The sequence below is a fragment of the Lactuca saligna genome, chromosome 9, assembly GCF_052625555.1.
Source record: "Lactuca saligna cultivar CGN05327 chromosome 9, ASM5262555v1, whole genome shotgun sequence".
NCBI lineage: Eukaryota > Viridiplantae > Streptophyta > Magnoliopsida > Asterales > Asteraceae > Lactuca > Lactuca saligna.
Window position 1 is genome coordinate 30,797,106 of NC_136425.1, and position 23,600 is coordinate 30,820,705.

Consider the following 23,600-nt stretch of genomic DNA (forward strand, 5'->3'; position numbering starts at 1 on the left):
GTAGTAAAGGGCTCCCCCATATTTTCTTCCTTCCGGGCCCATTTCCTTGCCTCGTCGAATACCACATCCCTTGCAACTGCAATACACCGATTAGTGGGGTCATACATACGATACCCTTCGTCCCTTCCTCCGATCCGAGATACACCATGGCTTGACTTCGATCACTCAATTTGCTTAAGCCTCGCAGCTTTTTCACATATCCTACACATCCGAAAATCTTCAAATGTGCGATTGAGGGCTTTGATTTCTTCCAAGCTTCGTATGGTGTTACTTCCTTAAGCGCTTTTGTGCTCGTCCTGTTCAAAAAGTATATGAAATGTCTCACCGCCTCTCCCCAAAATTGATCCGGTACATACATCGCCTTGAGTAACGCTCTTGTCATCTCTAGGGTCGTTCTGTTATGACGTTCCACAACCCCATTTTGTTGTGGGGTGTATGGTGTCGTCAATTGACGCCTGATGCCTGTCTACTCACAGAAAGCCTGCAATTTGTTCGAGTTGAACTCGCCTCCACGATTAGTTCTCAACATCTTGACTTTATGGCTACTTTCCTTCTCAACTTGTAATTTAAACTTCTGAAACATGCTAAGCGCTTCATCTTTATTCTTGATCAGGTACACCCACATATACCGTGAGTAATCATCCACAATTAAGAGGGTGTATTGATTTAGTTGTGGCAAGTCACGTAGTTTGTAAGGTATGACTTAAAATGGTAATTTTGTATATAATTAATAATTTTATATATTTTTTTCTACTATTATTCGGTTTTAATTACATATATGAATTAAGACATCATTTTGTTAAAGTTAAATACAAGTCTTTAAGTCATGACGCGTCATGGCGAGTTTTTAAGAACATTGACCAAATGTGATTGATTTGGAAACGGTTGGCATAAAATTCCCAAAATTTGACCAAAATTGAAGATAGGTGTATCCTGAGGGACCATTTCTGTAATTTACTCTTTTATTAACGAAACCACGACTCCTGTCGAAAACACAAATCATGTTTCACCATGTCCGTTTTCTCCGGAAATCTGTTGAGATACACCACTATTCGTTCTTTGCATTTTGGACCAAAAAAATGCTTCGGCAGCTTTTTCTCCCATCAAAAATCCATGGAAATCGCCCATTTTTTCTCCTTTCATTTCCCCCTTCCATATAAACAATCAAATCCCATAAGATTCCTGTTCCAACAAATAATCATCGAATGAAACAGCAATCTGGAAACAAGAAAACTAGAGCAAGATGATGCCCATGCTTCCATTTTCACCATCACCATCAGTGATATCAGCTTATGCTCGAGTCGATAAAGCCACCAGCGAATTCTTAAATTGTCCTGATTGGCGGATCAATATCGGAATATGTGATACGATCAATTCTAGACAATGGTAATGCATCTATCTATAATCTAGATCATCAATAGCTTTTTCATAATGAGATTTTCGGTTTTTTCGTTGTCATGTGTAATTTTTTTTTACATCGATAGAAAGAAATTATGCAACTAAGGTGAAATAATCCAAATTTCTCCATTATTATCGGTGATTTCAGGCTTGCAAAAGACTACATTAAAGCTCTTAGAACTAGATTACAACACAAGAATCCAAATGTTCAGCTACTCTCCTTAACGGTATCTCATTTCTTCTTAAGCTTTCAAATTTTAATCTCACAAATTTAAACAAAAACCATTGAATCGATGTGGATTATATGCATGCAGCTGTTGGAAACATTGGTGAAGAACTGTAGTGAAAACATTCATGGACAAATGGCTGAGAGGAAAATACTTCATGAGATGATCAAAATTGTTAAGAAAAAGGTTTCCATTTTCTCTTTTTTCTCACTAATTTCCTTCTCAATTTCCCTAAATGCTTTAGTTTTATAAATTTAATGGAAAATCCATTTTTCAGGCGCATATGCGTGTAAGGGAGAAAATCTTGGTGCTGATAGACACGTGGCAAGAAGCATTTACAGGTCGTGGAGGAAAAACCGCTCAATATCTCCATGCTTATGAGGAACTAAGGGTAAGTAACTATATAATATCCAATCCACATCAATCAAATAATCAAAAAGCGAGAAAGTTGTTGATTTTATGTTCATGGAAACAGCGTTATGGTGTTGATTTTCCCCGAAGATCATCAAATTCGGTTCCTATTATTACACCTCCGATTAGCCATGGACATTCTCAAGCTAGTTCCTCATCAAGACATGATCCCACAGCTTCCTCAAGCGAGACTTTGAGGTATACTTATACTTATAATATTATAATGATATTGAGACTGTTATTTATATTAATTTTTTGGTTGTTAGTTTCTCTACTTTGGATGCTATGAGGAGTGCGATGGATGTTTTATCAGAAATGTTGCAAGCAATTGACCCAAAAGATCGTATGGTATGAATACGATTGATGCATAAATAACGATATGAATTATAAGTTTCAAACTATATCGTGTTATTTATATATTCAGGCTGTAAAAGATGAAGTAATCGTTGATCTTATTGATCAATGTCGATCAAACCAGAAGAAACTTGGACAAATGTTAGCTTCTACAACCGATGAGGAGCTTCTCCGGCAAGGTCTTCAATTCAACGATATGTTGCAACAGACTGTTGAGAAACATGATGCTATTGCATCGGGTTCCCCGATTCCTGTAAATCATCCACCTGATTCAAACAATTCTCGTATGAAACAAGTGGAAGACACAGAAGTAAACTCGAATCCGTTAGTTCATGGTGAAATAGAGGAAGTTGGAAACGATTCTGCTTCGATGGCTACCAGGTCGGTTATTAACTTATGATTTATGAAATTGAACCCGTTTTACGTGTATAAACCCTAAAAAACTAAAATCGAACTTGTTTTTGACATATTTGCAGGCATAATGGAACTCAAAACGAAGAAAAACCTGTGGCGGATCCACCATTGACTATGGCTATGGTTCTCTCCGATCCTCCACCACCACCTCCGGCGCATAAAAAGAGTTCGGAAGACATGATTGATTTTTTGAGCATCACGTTGTCACCGGCGAGTACTTCTCCGTCAAACGTTGGCCAAATGCCTCCGGATTCACCCGTTCTGGAAAACCAAACACAAGTGCCGTCGAGCAGCTATGTCGTGCCATGGGCGTCGACTCAAGGTCAACCGGAATTCGACGCACAAGTGCCCACTTTTCAGGCGTCTCAACAGCAATCGGACTACATTCCTCCACCGTGGGCGCCGACTCCTGGTTATTATTGCAACCCATATTCTCCCACCACGTGTTCAGGTGTACGAACGGCGTCGTATTACAACACTAGTCCTACTGGTTCAAGTCCGGGTTCGGGTTTGAACCAGTATATTCCTTCGTATCGACTTTTTGAAGATCTTAATGTGCTTGGAAACGTGAGAACAACCGGCGCGCCGGGGACTTCTGGGCCGAGTATGGTCAGGAAGTGAAATGTCCGTAAAAAAACTCCGTTAACTTCTGGTTCAACTTCGATCTGTTATAGTAGTGAACAAAAATTATTTTGATTTTAATAATTTTGTATATGCTAATAAGTTTGACTAAATATGATTTAATAAAAAAGCTGTATTATGAAAATTAACATTCGAGTATTGCTTTTACGATTGGAATTTCTATTTCTATACCGTCACAACTTGAAAAAAATTTAAGAAACCTTCACATGAGAAAATTAAATAATTAACCTCACAACAAAATCTTTGTAAACATGTTTAAAACTTGTTAATCGAGATCATACATCTACATCAGTCTAAGTCGATTGGTTATATCCTATTTTTGTATGAATAACTAATGGGCTCAACACAACCAGCCAAATGACCAAAGATGAAGAGAAATAATAAGAATTTTAGAAAACAGAAAGCTTCATCAACATAATCACAAGGAATTTCAATTATATATAAATGCAAAGATTTAGAAAAGAGAGGGGAAGGGGAGGGGATTTTTTACAAATTAGAGAAACAAGACTGGCAAAAGAAAAGAAAAAAGAAAAAAACACACAAAACACTAAAAAGAAAAAGAAAAAGAAAAAAGAAATATGTACACAACTTTTATACCATACCATAACATGTTGACGTTACCATACTTACCAATACCAATACCAGCTATGTGTTTGTTGAGTTGTATGAAATGAGAAATTATTTCCTGAAGCCTCTCCACCAAATGCAATGCAAACATTACTTTTTTCACTTTTTTCCAACATCAGTAGCCTTGGAGGCTTAACGAATGTATATCTTAACAGATTCAGACTCAGCATCCGCATGAGTTTCTTTGACTTTTTTTTCTTTTAGTTTTTGTAGTTTTATCTTGGTGGTGAGATGTCATCAGCATAGATGGAAACACAAGCGTCTGCAGCACCAGCTGCAAGCAGTATTTGGTACGGGTGGAAAGCTAAACAGCTGACAGATCCGATTTTTTGAGCCATGAAAGTGGGAGAGTAACGAATTGTGCCCAACTGTTCGCCTTCAAGATTGAAGACTTTGATGAGCTGTTTGGCTGAACCGCTGGCTATGAGCGGTGCGTGCCGGTGAATGGCTAGAGCCGTTAATGAACCACGGTGCGCATCGATGGTCAAGTACGCGTCGCTTTGATTTCTTATGTCCAAGAACTGAATGTCTCCTGCTTGAGATGCACTCACAATCTGAAATCAAATCGAAGTTTCCAAAAAAAAAGAAAACGTTATACCTTTCCTAAAAAAAAAATTCTAAATTGAAGTTTTTTTGTTTTTATTTTACCTTTGCGGGATCGAGTCCGGGTTGGAAGCCGATTCCCACGACTCTTTCTATACCTCCAACAACTCTTTCTACTCTTCGAGTGTGTGGTCGTGTAACACAAACAAGACTGAAGAATGAAGATCAACCAAATCATTAAATTAAATTAAATAATCATATATGAGTAAAATTAGTAACAGGGTAAGAATTAAGATGAATACCCATCAGGTGTTCGGATGTCAAATAATCTCACACAACCATCGACAAAGCCAGCTGCAAATTGACCTCCATGAACTTGAGAAGCAGCCTAAAACAGACACACAAAGAATATTAGAAACAACATCAAATAATTAAAAAAATATAATAATGATAATAAAAGACAATGAACCTACCAAAGCTGAAATGCTGCAATCTGATGCTAGAGGAATAGAGCTCACAAGTTGCTCTTTATCCAGGTCCCAAACCATGGTTGATGAAATTTCACCAGAAGCAAACTGCACCCATAATAAATAAAACATAAAATATATGTTGTTTATATTATAAACAAATAAAGCCTATAAAAAAAAGCATCAAAGTGAATTTTATACCATAAAGCCAGATTGCTGCTGCCAATCTACTACAGCACCCACACTTCTGACACCAGGTCTGTGGCCATGAATGGAAGAGAATGCAGTTACAAGTTTCTGTTTACCCCTTAAAGTGTAATCTTTCCATATTCGCACATTTCCATCACCTGTATTTATTAAGGAAATATATATATATATATATATTAACAATAAAGAAGCTATATCGGTAAGAATGAGATAATTAAAAAATAATAATAATAAGGTGAAGTTTACTTGAGGCTACAAGCAGCAAGCTTTCATCAAGCTCGTTCACCAGGCATAGTTTTGATATCCCTTTGTCAGGACACTCATGGTTACTGAAGCTGTTCACCAATGTAGCTTCTTCGTAATTCCATATTCTATAAAACAGCAAAATTAAAAAGGGAATAATGTTAGGAATTTTTTAAACAGATATACAAATAGGATAATCAGTAATCACACTAACTTATGAGTTCAACTGTTGAATCTATTTACATAAAAGATGGAAATGGAATGCTAGAATTACGTACACTTGAAACATACGTAGGTTGGTTATATTGTCCAAAAACAAATATAATAAAATTGTGTCGTATTTGGAAAGTTCCAGACTACACAGTTTATAGATAGACATGTGAGAATAAAAATTTGCATGTTTTGTATTGATCCAAATAAGGAATATAATAATGTTTTAAAGCAACACGACGACATAAAGGGTTTCTACAAAAGAAAAAATTAAATACCTTTTAGGTGCATAGACAACACCAATATTTCCTATATACTAAATGATAATCTATGGAGTAAAACATGCCTATTTTTCTTACATATATGGTAAACCACATTTTTACCTTAAATGACTCCATAATACATTAACTTGCTCCAAATAAACCCATCTAATTCATTTCTTTCTCTTTCCCACCAAACAACTCCTCGTTGCATAAATACTATCATTGCCAACGATAAGACAAACTCATTCACTACGTGTGGTTTAGTTATTTCCATGCAGCTTTCATGAAGAGCTTGCAATTCTTGGTGGAAGTGTAGACATTGAACTTTTTAATCTTAGCTTGTTTTCATGATACGTTGAATCACAAGCATTAGTGAAACACAACTTCAAGACGAAACAATATACAAGACTTCCATTAATCAATTTCCAAGTAAGGTTACCACAACTAATGGTGTGGAGCACGAAAAAAAAGTGGGAAGATAGCGTGAGATCAGGGTTGAAGGATTTGGTTTTAATAGACAACATAACATGACCTCAGTTAGATAGACAGATAGATAGGAGGTTGGTGTTATCAGTACATCTTTTACCTTATTACTCTATTCCAATAGGACATAGGATTTGTTGTTGCAACTTGCAAGAGACATCACATTATTTCAATGAAGAAAGTGGGAATGTAACCAACTTGGATTTGATAACAATACCAAAGATTCGTAACACATGTATATTTAGTAGGTTGGTTGTGTTTTCAAGCATAACAGGTTGAGTAAGATACATAGTATATAATTCCATATATGGTTTTATTTTTATGTAATTATGAATGGCATAAATGTTGTTAATCAAGAAGATAGATAGCATTAATAGATCTCATTCTATATTTGTGATATCTAAAACCAAAGATATTCATTTATGGTACGCATCAGCTCCATTTTGTTTCACATGTAATCGGTTTTGTATTGGGTGTATCGGTTGTATTTTCATTCATCTTTTAGGGCTTCCAGTTGTTCTTTCCATATTGTAGATTTTGGTTTTTCTTATGGCAAAGGTCACCTATGAAAGCAGTCGCCCTAGCCCTACCCCCTACCCATTGATACAGGATTTTGAGTTCTAAATTTTCGAAATATAGAATACCAAAAAGCATTCCTACTTCAATGAATTTAGTTCCTAGATAAAGAAAGTTAATTAAATATGATCGAGTTACTAAGTTCCTTTAACGAGCAATTAGTCCTTTCTATAATTAGATATAAAAAGAAATCAAAAAATAGAAACACATAATACTTAACCAATAAGAGAAACTAGAAAGATGTTCGAGATAACCTACAAGTCATAAGTCTTTCGAGTCCTAGTCTTGTAGATCACCAAGGGTGCATATAAAAGCAAGCAAGAAAGTCTTTACCCTATCAGATAAAGTTCCTTGATTATTTCAAATGGAACATGAAGTAACATGTTGTGATATATGCATTTCTAGGTCATCATTCAACACAAGACTAACATTAGCATTCCATATTCTATAGGTCAAGAAACCACAAAAAGATGTCCAACAAATGGAACATTAACTCCCACTGTGTAGTCACTCGCATACTGGTAGAAAACATTCCACCAAATTATTTGGTATCCATACTCCACCCAGTTGACAACAAGCTTTTGTACCATATCTTAAAAACACTCTAAAACTTCTGCATGATATTCATAAAGTCGAGACACATTTTCCAACCTAGACCTAAAAATTGGAACTTCAATCACCCAAATCTGCATATATTTGGTCTTCCCCCTCTGAAATGCAACTTGGACTGAGAGTTCACATACGCAATTTCCCAAATCTGTAACTGAAATCTTTTAGAAAAACAAGAAAAAAACCCAGGCATACATACTACTCTACCACCACTCAATGATCCTGGTATATTTATCATAACACAAGAATTTCCATATATGAAGAATATGACATATATATCAATCAAATGGAAGATAAAGCATACATTGACATAACATAACTAGTTCCAATTTCCAAACATGACAAAGGGAAAACAAAGGTGGCATACCTGATGCATTCACCCTCATCTGCAGCAACCACTATTGGAGAGAAAGGCTGCAGCAAAGCTGTTTTAGCACCAGTCTCAAACTTTGTATCCCATCGAGCAATTGGATTATGAAGATTGCTACCAGCTGAAAACGAAGAAAAAAATATTTAATACATATATCAAAATCACCATTGCTAAAGTTATATCACGATTGATATCTGGAGTTGTGGACCCACAAGAATGTTGACACTTTGTGATATGATCAAGAGCAAACTTCTCCCTTTCTTCACGTCTAACCATAATCTCTTCAGATCCATCAGTTGCTGTAAGAAGAGGCTTTGAGAAATGACTGCAGCTCCAGTTGTAAATAGTTGATTGAGGTAAAAAGCTTCTCTCTGAAGCTCCTGAAACTCCAGGTGAACCTAAAAGAGGATCTGCAAGGCCTGAATCCATTAAGTGTGGTCTGAACTCCAGTGAACACACTCTCCTCATTCCAATTCCTGTTAAGTAACTTGGTCTAGGCGGACTAACAGGAGGAGTTCTAAAAGTCAAAGGCAGATGACCTCCATTCATATCAAACCAAGAAGATGATCGAGCTAATCCAGCTAGACTATTAGCAGTTGATGATGACTGTTCCCCTGACCTTACACTTCCACTTGCTTTTACAGACTTTGTGGGAACTTGTTCAATCCCTATAATGGAAAGAACTCGTTTCCCTAAACTTGCAATTCGTGGTGATGGATCTTTTGCTAATGTACACATGGCAGACACACATTGGGAGTAGAGGGCATTGTCCAGCTGGCGTGGTTTTGTATTTGTTGTATGGTTGGTGACACCATTTGTTATCATGTCATTCAGGAGCCCAGGATCAGAGTGTTGTGATGAGTCATCTGAGAGTGGAGATCCATGCATGATTCCAGATGTGGCAAGAGGGCTTCCGGAAGATACCCTTCCATCTCTTGAATTTGATTGGTTGTCACCACCTCCTACTCTTGATAAAGGACCAATTTGGGAATACTGGTTGGGAGTATTGTAGCCAGAAACTGAACCCCTGATTGTAAATGAAGGTAGAGAGCTTAATACAGCATTAGACTGTGGTTTCCAGTATGCAGCTGCAATTGATTTCAAATGCCTGTTGTGTCCAAATGCAAAGCGCGATAGAGCTGTAAATGGAGTTTAAAAAGTTAATTTAAGATTTTATATAATCTTGAGAAAATAGATATAAAAGTGAAAACATGCCTACTGCAAGCTCTGCTCTAACCAAAGGGCTTCCATCTGAAACAACATTTAAAAGGCTTTTAACAATACTTATTTCAGCCCCAACTTTTTCATCATCATCACGTTCATCATCTCCACCATCTCTAGATGAGTCGAATCCAACATCAAGTAAAGTCCCCAATGCAAAAACAGCAGAAGCTCTAACCTGAAAAGAAAATGTTATCCAATTATTGAGAAGAATTCCACCCGAGTTATCATATAATAAAGAGTTAAAGACCATTTTAAGTTTTTAACTAACCTCAGGCTGAGGCTCGGATAATAAAAGGGAGAATACAGTAGGAGCATTGGCTTGTAGGCCTATGATTTGAGCTTCTGTGAAATCTTCCCAAAGCTTTCCAAGACACAGACATAGCCACTGTAGAAACAGTGGCTCAGTTTGTGTGTCATTTGGGGATGAACCACCTTGAAGATGTTTTAAGCAGACATTTACTAAATTAGCCTCGATACATGCTTCTTGCCCCTTTCTATGTCCATCAACAATGACAGTTAAAACAAATGCAGCCATTGCACGTTGTTCTGGATACGCTTCCACACTATCTAAAAACCTGATAAAATACGTGTGTCCACCATCTTTCACCAAATCAACTTGACATGACTGTAGAATAGATTCAAAAGGTCAACATCAGTCAAGACTACAAAAAGAAAGAGAGGGAAGACATAGTCATATTATCATATACTCATACCTTGTCAAGTGCAAGGATCTTTGTCCATATGAACACAAGAATTTGTCGAAGTTCAGGTGTTGTTGTTTGCAATAGCTTCAAAACATATGGGAATATTCCCACTGACAAGGCCTAATTCAATATGGGATGCATTTAGAAACATGTAATAAGTGATGCAGATTGAGTAAAACTGTAAAAGGTAAAAACTTAAAATACCCTACCAAATCAACAGCCCATGGACCCATATCAAGAAACCTTCCAAGAAGCACAAGTGCACGAAACCTATGACATTGACTGAGTAAAACCTGAAGAACAATAGGCAACTGCTCAGGTGGTTTCTTGTGTTCAGAACCATGATCCAGCCACACCTCAAATGCTGTCAATTGCTCAGTGAAAAAGGGACTTGGCTGAAAAACATTAATGCCACATCAACAATTAATCAGTAACTTTATCAAGAAAGCATCCGAAAAACTAACTAGAAAAAAAAAATCAATTTAATCTCAGACCTGGAATTCTGCATTGGGATCCTCGAGCAATGTTGGAAGTTGAGAAAGACAGATTTCAGCAGCCATATCCCATGCATCCCTGTAATGACACGTGGTCAAACCATAACCAAAATAATCAAAGATTCATGAATTATAACATCATAAGCAAGTTCATGTGTTTATTATTACCACATATGGTGTTGATGAGTTGGAGGCAACATTGGATAAGATACAGGAGAACAATTTGCAGAACGCATGATTCTCTCTGCAAGTAAAAAGTTCCTAAACAAACTCGCAACCAAAAGATCTTGCCTGAATAATCTCTGAAACAAATCTGCAAAAGATATAACCATGTAATGATTTCAATCACCAAAACAAAGAACCATAGTCAAAAAAAAAAAAGGAAAAATTGTATATCAATAATACCATGTGGAAGCACATTCCAGGCTATTGTATCTGTAACTGCAGTAAAAATCCAGTTCAGCTCACCAAGAAGTGTCTTACGATCAGTTTGTCTCCCAGGTATTCTGTCTATAAGTGAATTATCAAGTGATTCATGTAGTAATGATCGAGTGCAAAACCATCTTAAGGCAATCTTTATGGGAGTTGTAAGACAAGAAGTGAAGACATCAGCAGGAAACTCATGACTTTGTGGTAGGGTTTCATGTGCTTCACATGCTGCAAGAAGAATACAGTCTCTTGGTGAAGTTCCTGAAGAAGAAGAACTTGAGGGAGTCCAATCCTGGAGCTATTATATACATATATAAATGATATTCAAGCATTTAGTCAAACAATAATAACAATGTTGTCAAGAAATAAATAGTTAATTAATAATACCTCTATGAAGGCATTGACAATCATCCCTGCAGCAGAACAATCAAAAACATATATGGAGGGAGTCTTGAGCCATGAGTCAAGGTCGCTGATTGGCAATGGAATATACTGTGTATAACTCTACAACATTTGAGAAGAATAGAGGAAATTAGTCTAGGGAAAGTATTGTATACAAGGTATGAAGATAGATAGATAGTGGAAAATAAAAACATATTATTACCCTGTTAAAAAACCAGATTTCACCATTGGCAGTTGGTTTAGGTACACCATGACCATTATAATGGAAAAGAACCCTTTCAGATTTGGCATATTTGCGACATGTAGTACAAAGTTTCTTCACTTCTTCCACTGTAGGATCTAACTGAATCTTGTATTTGGCCTTGGGTTGCCACCTTTCATATTGGAAACTCAATGTTTTTCCGATTGTTTCGAGAGCTTTTTGTGGGGCCATAGAAAATGGATCTGAAATCAAATACATTGAATATAAACATCTGAAGTGATATATAATTTTAAAAAAAAAAAAAAAACTGACAGTCTTGAAGAAGAGAAGTTAAGAGCAAGAAGAAGAATGTGAATGTCATAACTATACCTATCCAGCACTCCATTCTGGCACAAGGTGAAATCTTTATAACATCGGGTGGGTCCACACTGATATTCAAACATAAAACAAGAGCAACACATCCTGTTTTCATCTGCAGTTTAAAAAACATCATTTTAGAGCTAACTATAAAGAAATACACTACCAATAACAACCCAATAAGCATAGCCTCTGTTTTCAAATGCATAGCTGTGTTAGCAACGAATTATCACAATTACAAGAACAGCAACACTAATAGCCTGTTGGGTTTAGCAAATCTCTAAAGCAAACTACTTTGATAATTCATGTGAACTCCAACTAACAAAACTAAACCACCCACTACAAGCTTTTTGCTTAATAACTGTTGGTGCAAGTAAGCCAGGTATGGCAAAATACAGGTTTATGTGGCAAGTGTACATGATTCCAGGTCACCCTACTCATCTAATCAGTATTAGTTGGAAAGTGGAAACTAATAGGTCTAACAGAAACAGGCATAAATCTTGTCTGATAGCAGATTATCTCATAAGCATATAAAATGCAAAAGGAAATCGAAAATGATGAAAGGGTAAACGCAGGAAACAACAGATTACCCGGTCCTTAGGCCGCCATTTGGAAACCAACCCACTTTCAGCAGGACCAGATGGGGTGCAAGCCTCGAATGCATCATGCCGAAGCTCAGACAAAACAATATTCTGAGGCAAATAAGCCATACTGGTAGCCGTTATCCCAGTGGCCACCACATTTCCATTTCCAACTCCATAGCTAGTAGTACTAGCAACAGTCTCAGAATCTTCCCTTTCCCTATCACTATTTTCCCTGTTGATGTGATTCTCCCTCCTCTGCACTGCAACTACTGAATCAGAAGAAGAATCTCTATCTCTATTACCAGCCACTACTCCGTCTTGAAGGACAACAGTTGGATTCAAATTAGAATGTTGCAAATTCGAATACCCGTCGAGGTGATTAGAAACCATCGCCACCATTGACGACTGCGATTGCGAAAATCTAGACTCCATCAAATCTCCCAATGCCATTCAATTGAAAACAAACAAACCCTTAGCCCTAGATAGGACAACGGTGTGTTGCCCCGCTTCAAATTGAGAACAGATTTGTACCTTTTGAAAAAGAGACAAGTGAATCCCTAATCAACGAAGCCGCTAAACCAGCGGCGCATGGAGATTCTTCTGAGAAAAGTGAGGGGATTATCCAGCTTCTTCCAAAACCCCTGGGATGGAGGATGATTAGATGGAAAACGATGAGAAAGATTGAGTATCTGAAAACCCTAAAAGTGTAGAAGAAACCCTAGAGCAGAAGCAGGTGATTGATGATGGTGGGATATGGAGGCGCATGTACAGTAGTGCGGCTGAACCGAAGAGAGAGAGAGAGAGAGAGGTCCGAAATGGTGGATTTTCTGGGGTTAAAATATTGAAGAAAAAAAAAAAGGCTTTATAGGAAATGACACCGAACACTCCCCACATTTCATAAAATCACATGGTGAATTTTATTTATTTTACATGTGTTTTAAATATGTTTATGGTCTTAAATAGTTTATTTACAAGATTGATTAATAAAAATGCATAGGAGTGATGTTTATCTTTTTTTTTTTTTAGTAATTTTGATTTTGATTTGTTAAAGTTAAAATAATCAAATTTTAAAAAGGATATCTCCAGAAAAGTTTCGATATTTTGGATAAATTTTTAATGAAGTTCTAAATTTTATTTTTTGAATAAAAAAATTCTGATTTTTTCACATTTTGAATAGAAAAAAGCCCAAGAAACCGGCTAATTTATTCATTTTAGCTCTTTTTCACCTATTCAGCAGGTCATAGGACCAAATTGTTAATTTTTTGAAAATAATAGGACTTTTTTGCAGATTTCGTCAAAATTTTTATATAATGTATAAACATACTTTTTTACATATCTATATCAATTTTTACGTATTTGTGTATTTTTTATGTTTTATATGTATATATTTACGTATTTTTATGTATTTTAAATGTAAAATCGTATTTTTTTTACTTATTTATATGTATTTTAAACCATTTTACATATTTTTTAATGTATTTTTATGTGTAGTTTTTTATGTATTATGTATTTTTACACATTTGTGTATTTTTTTAAGCTTTTTATATAGATGTTTATATATTTTAAATGTATAAACGTATTTTTTACGTATTTACATCTATTTTTAAGTATTTTACATATTTTTATGTATTACGTATTTATGTATTCTTTTAAGTGTTTTATATAGATGTTTTTGTATATTTATGTATTTTAAATGTATAGATGTGTTGTTTTACGTATTTATATGTAATTTTTAAACTATTTTACATATTTTTTATGTTTTTTTATGTATTATGTATTTGTATTATTTTTGCGTATTTATGTATTCTTTTAGTTTTCTTATATAGAGGTTTATGTATTTTTATGTATATTAAATGTTTAATTGTATTATTTTTACGTGTTTATATATTTTTTACGTAAAAATAATACACTTTAACATTTAATGTACATAAAAATATATAAACATCTATATAAGAAAACTAAAAAAATACATAAATACGTAAAAAAAATATATAAATACATAATACATAAAAACACACAAAAAAAATATGTAAAGTACTTAAAACATATATATAAATACGTAAAACAATATGTTTATACATTTAAAATACATAAATATACAAAAACATGTATATAAAAAACTTTAAAAAAATATATAAATACATAATACATAAAAGATATGTAAAATACTTAAAATAGATATAAATACGTAAAAAAATACGTTTTTACACTTAAAATACATAAACATCTATATAAAATGCTTTAAAAAATACATAAATACGTAAAAATATATAGAAATACATATAAATACATAATATATAAAAAATAACACATAAAAATTCATAAAAAAAATATGTAAAATAGATAAAAATACATATAAATAAGTAAAAAAATACGTTTATACATTTAAAATACATAAAAATACGTAAATATATACTTATAAAAATATAAAAAATACAAAAATACGTAAAAAATAGATATAGATATGTAAAAAATATATTTATACATTATATAAAAAATTTGACGAAATCTGCAAAAAAATTCTTTTATTTTCAAAAAATTAACAATTTTGTCTCATTACCCGCTCAACAGATAAAAAATGACTAAAGTGAATTAATTAATCGGTTTTTTGGATTTTTATATTCAAAATGTGGAAAAATCAAGACTTTTTTATTCAAAAAATAAAATTTAGGACTTTATTAAAAGTTTACCCAAATATCGGGACTTTTTTGGAGATATCCCATTTTAAAATAACCATTTTCTTTGATAATTTATTAAAAAAAAAAAAGCCAAAAAGTATATTTTCTCTCCAAAAAAAAAAAAAGATACGCATTTTATAGGAGGCTACAGGATTTGTGATTTATGGTCAAAGTGAGCATTCACCAATGACATAATGATGTGATACTAAATAAATAAGGTTTGTTGCAATGGTGTATCAACCAATTACACAACATAAACACTATATTAGGAGGTTGGAATCAAAACTTCAAAATTAAACTATATAAACAAGTTTTATTTGGTTCAAAATCATGGCATATCAAAAATGTAAACAAGAAAACTAATATAAAGATTGTTATATCCTTTATCAAAGTGAACGTGATGATCTTTTGCATTTTTAAAGTCTGCTACAAATGTCTCTAAACTAATATTTTCAGCAAGTTCCATTTCGAAATGCAAAACAAATGAGTCGTTCAAAAACTCGTATTCCATTTTATTATATAACCTTGTTTTAATGATGTCCATTGCTGAGAATAATTTTTTTTGTAGTAGTAGAAATTAAAAGACTAAGTATGAGACTAGCTATTCAATAAATAATATGGAAGTTTGTTATCATTATAGTCTTTATCAATCATTGACACAATTCTAACATAGATGATAATAGTTTAATTTGCATGATGAATGACGTCAATCTAATAATGTTGAATTTGTATCTTCAAAACTATTTTCTCTTATTCATTGAAATCTAAAAAATATATATGTCTAGTAGTTATTATAAAATTATATTTGTTAATGACATGTAATCCTATAGGGTCACACCTTATAGCAGATTACTACTTATTGATTATTTAATAGAATTTGATTACTAATAAAAAAATTATCAACATTTTTATTTAATTGGAAATTATTTCTTTATAGATATAATATTTTCTAAAAAGAATAACAATTAGAAACTTATATATTATGATTTATATGTTGTGTATAATTTTTTTACATATAGAAGTCCATTTATATAAAGGTAGCTTATATAATTAAAATATACACATGCTAGTTAGTACCATACCCCTGCTCGAAGCGGAGGAACACGTCAGGTTGTGTGACTAAGTTCATTAATCATAGGTAAACTGAATATATAGCATAAGTACAATAATGAACAAAATAGCATTTGTATTCCATCTTGATATTTGAATACAAGGTTTTTACAAATAATACTAGTATGTGAATTGCCTTAACAGATAGGCAGATATTACAACAACTAGTAAACTAGGTCACTTGTAATCCAATTCGTCTTGAATGTTTGTTTATGATTTACTGAGAATACATGTAATTTTACGGTTCAACACAAGGTTAGTGATAGTTACATATTTTCTGCTAGCAGTAGTAATACATTTTAAAAAGTCTAAAAAATATTTTCTTTGTATATATAACAATAGTTAAAATTGTGTTTGTAAATCCTTAAAATTATCTTTGTATAAGAAAAATATTTTTATTCATTTTAAAACATTTGGGATGTCATTATCAATACAAAAACATAAGCATAAACAGAACTTACATTCATCATCACTAGTGGTTTATATCTCCTTAATCTCTCAGTGTAATGTGACTTCATATCAACACATGTGATATAAATAAACTGAGTGGGTCAGGTTGGGAAACCTGGTGAATACATAGGGTTTTCAACCCACAATAAATAAGTTTATTAACTCTATCAAACCAAACAAACCCGATTACTCGTTCCTGTTATCCTCACTTTACGTTCCTAAAACATCTAACACAAGCGACCTAGTCTAAGGACTTCTATCAGGGTAACAACACATGCTTCGGGGGTTCCTCAGCAATTCATGTCAAATAAGACAACCATGTGGGGGATAGAGTACTGCTGGTGAGCACACAGTTCAAATAAACACCTACAGGTTGCGAGTCAGCTAGCGTTCCACTGGACTGTCTAGAATAGTCTGTGGTCGTCATCTATACTCCGCTAGATGACTGGATCATCAATAACATCTATATCGAGGCGTCTCATTATTTTATTTGGTCACACAACAACTATTACATGTACCCATGTTTTACCCAACATATTTTTTAAATATAAAATACATATACAATTTAAATCATTTAAAACGTGTATAAAAATATTTCACCAAACATAGACAACAAGTATTCAGACAATATGCACACATAGCACGTAATTTATATTAAATACTTCATATCTATGTGTAAGATGAAATGGACCATGCACTCATTTGAAAAGGTGGTGATTCCGAACTCAGACAACGCTTCGCATCGTAAAAATAATTTCCTTCGACGAAACCTAGTATTACTTCCACTAGAGTTTAGTCTATTATTCTTCGAGACTAATTAATAGTCTAGCTATTATTACTATTATATAAGCGTTAAATAATACTTATATAACCCATAATAATAGCCCAAGTACTTATTATAAGTTCCTAATAACGTTAATATAATTAAATAAAAGTTATATTAAAAATAGCGTAGGCATAGCTCACTTACAGCAGGTTTATGGGCGTTACATGTGTTATGTGTTCCGGGCTTCGGTTCGATGCCGGGGCAAGCCTGATGTATGTTATGTGTTTATGATATATGTTATGTAGTGTGTATGCTGGGGTAATCCCGATGCCGGGTGGGGCCCGATGTCAGACGTGGTCTGATGCCGGGGTAACCCTAATGCCGGACAGGAGTCCGATGTCGGGTAAGCCGATGTCGGGTTCGTCCCGATGCATTTGGGCATACTCCCAAAGTCATGTTATATGTTATATGTTATGTGTATGGTATGTGGTAGTTTGGGGGAGCTCACTAAGCTTCGTGCTTACAGTTTTTCAGTTTTGGTTTCAGGTACTTCTGCTAGTAAAGAGAAGGGATCGAGATGATCGCATGGCACACGCCACAATCTTCAGCCTGTGATACTTTACTCCGATATTGGAGATGATATTTTGATATTTTGACATTTGATGTGATGTTTTGGAGACATATGTTTCATGATGATAGTATTTATGGTTTATTTAAAAAATAAAAAAACAAAACTTTTGGACCGTATTTTTGGGATGTTTCATTTTGCTTTAATCTTGCATGGGTATCGCCAAACTTTTATTTGGCCTGAGAACGTGCCAACCCGTTCACATGGAAGAGGTTGCTTTCTGTTTTGATAAAGGATTACGTGGGACGATTGAAGACATTGTGGTTTGTAGGGGTCCATTCTTTGGGGACCTTCAATGGCGATTAGCTTTGTTACCAATTAAGTTTGGTGGTTTGGGGTTGTACTCAGCAATAGAGGCTTCCTCGTATGCTTTTGTGGCCTCACGAGCTCAATCGTGGGTATTATAAAACTACATCTTACAACGGCATATGTGGTATGGATTCAGATTATGTTTGTGCTTTGGCCTGTCTTCGTGATACGATTCCTGGCTTTGACTTCAGCAGTTTCACTAATAAGGGAGGAGGGAGTCGTTCCCTCCCAACCCACCGAACCCACTACCACATCAATTTTTGTCTCTTTTTTTCTTCATCTTTCCCAACCCATAACACATGAAAATCCTATCTATTTGGACTTACTCAACCCACTCACTTAAAAAAAAAAAATACAAAACAACAAATGTACAAGTTTTAAAATACATGGTACAAGAGAAAATAAAAAAGAGAAAACGGAGAGAGATGATCAAGTGGGTTAGTGAAACCAATCAACCCACTCGTTGAAGCGTGAATGATACCGCCGATAACTCTATTGCAAATTAAGATTTTACATTTGATTGTTTTGTATTTTTTTAATTGAGTGGGTTCAAAAAGATAGGGTTTCCGTGTGTTGTGGGTTCGGAAAGATGAAGAAAAATAAAAGAGGAAAAGTGATGTGACAGTGTGTTCAGTGGGTTGGGAGGGAATGACTCCCTCCTCCCTAAGGACACCGCCCCTCCAAAAGCCCAACATTCATTAGCGAGTGCCTTTTTTAGTAAAATTGTCCAAGATATGGAAGTTCACTTCGACATGACGATTACGCAAAAAACAATTTTTTAGTGTCTAAGGGCCCCACATGCTCAGGATTTTCTTATGACTATTCATATTGACGATCTTGGCCAACATATGCCACCAATGGAGTATCATGCCATCCTCAAGTATCGCCTTATGACCCCTTTATTTTCGGCTGACGAAACTTGTTGTGTTTGTCGCAAGGCATGCTTGGACTCCTTTGGGGAGCATGCAGTTTATTGTAAAGAGCTTCCGGGTTTCAAGTACCGACACGATTTGGCTAGGGATGTTCTTCTCGACATATTTAGGCGTGTAGGGGTTTCTGCCTTGTGAACATTTTGACTGGTTCATTGGAAGGAAGATCAACACTTAGATCAGCTAATGTTTTAGTATTTGGATGGGTTGAAGGAAAACATGCATGCATGGATCTAACAGGGGTTTCCCTTCTTGTGGGCTTTGGGAGTGGAGATTTTACTACGGGGCAAGATGCTTTAAAAGCTGCATCAAACAAAGTGGCAAAACATAAGAAAGCGTGCATGGAAAATCAACACGTTTATACCCTTTGCATTTGATATTTTCGGTTTCCTTGCGCCAAAAGCTGTGGAGCTACTCAATAGAGTCCAACGGGTTATGCATAGTAATGTTATGACTCCAAGATCTATACATGTTGTTTTTAAAAGAATTAGTTTTGCCATCCAATAAGGGGTTGCGGCACAACTTATTGCTCATTTACCCGCTTCGTCTATGTACATATTTCTTATGAATCTTGTAATGAATATCTATAAAATTATTGTAAAAAAAGGATATATGTTAGAGTATGTAAAAAACTAAATATAAAAATTGATTTTATAAAATTATAAAGGTTCGATAAAAAAGAATATATACAATAAAATATTTTTTGTATGAAATATAACGTAATTGGTTGAAAATTATTTAATTTTTATACTATACTTTACGGTTTACACTAATTTTATCAGTTTAATGTAAAATATGATGTTACGGGTTGGGATGATCTTAATACATATTTAATTTTATATCATCTAACTCTAAAAGAAGACAAAAATAACTGGTTGGAACCGTAACGTTGAACATGATCGTGATTTATAAATAATGCAGAAAAATAGGTATTTTATTTCCTCTAAAAACATGGCTATTTTGTAGGGTAGGTATTTATAACCGAGATGAAAGAAAACATGTTGTAAACCAAGATTGTACTTATTCAAATATGCAATAAAAATAAATACAACATCATGTTATAGTAATGTAGTTAGACTAAAACATGTGAAACTTGAGATCATTTGACATGATACACTTCAGAGTTTAGATATATGTGAGGCATATAGTATATACGCATAGCAAATTATTTTACTGGCCCACTAGGCCCTGGAAATGAGTCATATTCAAGTTTACAAAATATATTTACACTTTATAGTGGCATATTCAATATACTATTGTATTTCATGAACATAAATAGAGTTTTTGCTTTCCAACAACAAATACAAAACATTCAATATCATATTCAAATCCAAACTATATTTAAATTATTTTCACTAGTTTTAAAAGATACAACTAAGTTTGTTTCATTTTATCTTCTTTTTCGTAACATATAAAAACACAATCCTCCCAAACATATAAAAAGGATTAATCCATCACTAACAACAATCAAAATCAATGCCCATCTCTTCAATCCATTACTACCTTTCTTCAATACCTTCACCATGAAAGTACTCACCTTTTCATCATCATCAACCTCCTTCACACCCCTAACCTCTTCATATAAATAACACTCGTTATTCCCACTTGTAAACAATGCACCAACACACGTACAATCATCCATACAAGAACCAACACATGTCTCCCTCGTCATGTTAACCATCTTCTTGTTTTCATCTTTCAGGATGCTTATTGCGCTACGTATCTCTTGCATATCAACCCTCCTATTCCCACAAAAGTTACCCGAAAACCCCTCGATTTCCAACCTTGAACATTCCTTCGAAAGGGTACAAATGTCATTGGCTTTACAAAGATTCGGTTGATCACATTTGTTTCTTAGGGATTGGAATGAAGTTTCGAATTTTGTTGTGGTGCTTGAGTAGTAGTAGAACCCTAGGTTTCCTGTTGTGTTATCAATGGCTAAAAACCTTAAACGTTGGAGTCTTTTCGAGGGGATTTGACCAATCTTGTGGTTGTCATCGTTGAATAATTGTAACCCATTTAATGCCAAACGAATGAACGAGATTTTTTGGGGTTTAGTAGGGTTGAATTCCCAGTATGAGTACTTGAAGTTGCCCGAGTTTAGGTAAAGTGCAAGTTTTTCACGATGAATTTCGAATGAATAAAATGAATTTGAATTCGTAGGGAAGGAAGTTAGCTTTGTCCCAACGTCTAATGTTTGTCCCCAAAGCATTACATCTGTGGGGAAATGAAAGCTTTGCCATTTGATCGTGTTAAATTCGTCCAAAAGAACAAGATTCCCAGTGTTTGATAATTGCAACCTCTAAAACATGGAAAAAAAAAACTTTGTAACTGAAATTGAAGCAATTTTTATTTCCAATTTTGTGAAAAATGAATATAGTTGGGGTTCTATATATCAAGTGAGTGCATCAATGACTTATATGGTACAAGTAAGCAATGCATGTATGAGACCATGTATTATACTCGAATTTCATATGTGATGATTGTGGCATATGGTGTATTGTTATTCTAGATATGCATAGAAGAATATAGTACTCTTCGTGAACTACATTTATAACTTGAAACCCATTAATAACTTCTAGCATGCAAAGAGTATTTCTAAGATAGAAACTCGATGCATGCATTAGCAACTTGTACGATATAAGTCACCAATGCATGTTTAAAAGTAACAAATTAACAAATATTCATTATTTCATTTTATGGGTTTTTTAACGGTGTATACCAAATGAATTTTACTTCAGAGTTCAAGACAAAAATAAGTTACCTACATTGAGAAGCTCAATGCATGCGTCTGTAGATTTAAAAGTAAGATCAGAGATGTGTGTATTAACGGTTCTACCGTTCTAACAAAAACTTTCACGACACAAAAAAAGTATACCATGAGACGTATGCCATATGCATTGGCGACTTGTACAATACAAGTCCCTAATGCATGTTCCATAATAATCACTTAACAAATGAAACCATTTTTATGGGTCTTAATTAACAAAATACACCGGAATATACCAGAATTACCTCTATACCTTGCCCATACGTTGCGGTTCTCCATCCTATCTCACCATTTTGGCCTGTTAATTGTAGGTCACCATCCCTACTGAGAGTGAACATACATTTCCCAGAGGTGAAAAACCGTGATAAATGAGACGAACTCCAAACCTTAACGTTCCCAAGAAAAAGTACAAACGAACAAACATACTTGTCTTCAGTTGCTTCAACAATAAGCGCTGCCTGAAAGTTAGGTGTAGGTTGACTGGTCTCGAGAATAAATGCTTTTTCGACAAGTCCTGTAATGTACAACATGGGTACATCAAGGGTAGTTTCCGAACCAAGATGAATGTTATTGGTGATACAATGGCCATAAAAATGAGATGAGAAATGAATGAGTAATGCAAGTAATGAAAGTAGGTTCATGAGAGAAAATATTCGGGGTGTAGTTTCACATAGTTATTGTGTTTAGTGTGCAAATGGTGATAAGTCAACCAATGGGAACAAAGTGGATATGATTGTGTTGTATCCCACTCCATAAAAGGTGGCATGATCTATTCTTTTACATTATAAATAGTATTTTAGTGACACTTATGGCTAATGGTGTTGGTTGGGCATGATACATTACATTCAAAAGCGGAATTTTAGTCTTAGTTATTGGTACATTAATTTCGGTCCACATAATATTTTTATCATTGTTTTTTTTTCTTATCATTACATTACTGAATCACGATACTTGCATATATTGTGTTTAAAATTATCATTCTTAGCATCTAGAACTATTGACGTTTTAATGACTTTAATTTGACAAATCAGTTTATATAAATTTTATTTAAAAATACTATTATCAAAAATCTTTTACAACCATCAACTAATTTCATCTAATCTTTGTTAGATGTTTAATAAAGTCTATTATATAATATTTTAGTTTTAGACACGTCATATTCAAAAAATATATCCAAAAATAATATTTAATAAAATAAATTCATTTTAATATGTGAAATTAAATAGAGTAATTGAGTAAATGCAATATTATTGATCGATCTTTCAAGAAACTTCTCATAAGAGATAGAGATACTTTACTTTATTTGTGTTATAATATCTACATGCATACACTACACAGAGGCAATATGTAATGAGCTAAACATATTTAATTTTGTTATACATTGTTGTAAATAGATGCAACATTTTTATGATAAAATTTATGTAATTTTAATAAGCGACATCGATATAGAGAATGTGAGTGTCTTTATAGTTGGGGAAGAGTCATGATGGTGTTGTTGTCACCCCACTCACTAAAAGGTT

General features: G+C 34.1%; 3 protein-coding genes across 5 annotated transcripts; 1 reads left to right on the plus strand and 2 right to left on the minus strand.

Moving 5' to 3' along the window:
• Positions 1–1,057: 1,057 nt before the first annotated feature.
• LOC145014980 (TOM1-like protein 6) lies at positions 1,058–3,555 on the plus strand. The gene is made up of 8 exons (XM_078973427.1): positions 1,058–1,386; positions 1,547–1,625; positions 1,713–1,811; positions 1,903–2,016; positions 2,101–2,234; positions 2,303–2,384; positions 2,461–2,771; positions 2,867–3,555. Exons 1-8 carry the CDS (start codon positions 1,244–1,246, stop codon positions 3,423–3,425), a joined length of 1,521 nt encoding a protein of 506 aa, XP_078829553.1. The 5' UTR covers positions 1,058–1,243; the 3' UTR covers positions 3,426–3,555.
• Positions 3,556–3,851: 296 nt separating this feature from the next.
• Positions 3,852–13,263, minus strand: LOC145014979 (regulatory-associated protein of TOR 1-like). Of its 2 annotated transcripts, XM_078973426.1 has the most exons (20): positions 12,972–13,263; positions 12,447–12,845; positions 11,869–11,971; positions 11,500–11,741; positions 11,283–11,399; positions 10,872–11,193; positions 10,635–10,779; positions 10,467–10,545; positions 10,182–10,367; positions 9,982–10,092; positions 9,537–9,893; positions 9,260–9,443; positions 8,257–9,183; positions 8,042–8,165; positions 5,537–5,661; positions 5,285–5,430; positions 5,090–5,191; positions 4,919–5,004; positions 4,722–4,827; positions 3,852–4,627 (listed from the first exon to the last, which is right to left on the minus strand). In XM_078973426.1, exons 2-20 carry the CDS (start codon positions 12,837–12,839, stop codon positions 4,289–4,291), a joined length of 4,194 nt encoding a protein of 1,397 aa, XP_078829552.1. In that variant the 5' UTR covers positions 12,840–12,845; positions 12,972–13,263; the 3' UTR covers positions 3,852–4,288. The 2 variants fall into 2 exon arrangements, with proteins under 2 accessions (XP_078829552.1, XP_078829551.1); XM_078973425.1 differs by having other exon boundaries at positions 12,447–13,263.
• A 7,332-nt stretch (positions 13,264–20,595) lies between these two features.
• On the minus strand, positions 20,596–22,809 carry LOC145013884 (D-mannose binding lectin protein with Apple-like carbohydrate-binding domain-containing protein). Of its 2 annotated transcripts, none has more exons than XM_078972234.1 (2): positions 22,334–22,809; positions 20,596–21,612 (listed from the first exon to the last, which is right to left on the minus strand). In XM_078972234.1, the coding sequence occupies exons 1-2, from the start codon at positions 22,340–22,342 to the stop codon at positions 20,701–20,703; spliced, it is 921 nt and encodes a 306-aa protein (XP_078828360.1). In that variant the 5' UTR covers positions 22,343–22,809; the 3' UTR covers positions 20,596–20,700. The 2 variants fall into 2 exon arrangements, with proteins under 2 accessions (XP_078828360.1, XP_078828359.1); XM_078972233.1 differs by having other exon boundaries at positions 20,597–21,612; positions 22,326–22,808.
• Positions 22,810–23,600: the final 791 nt, after the last annotated feature.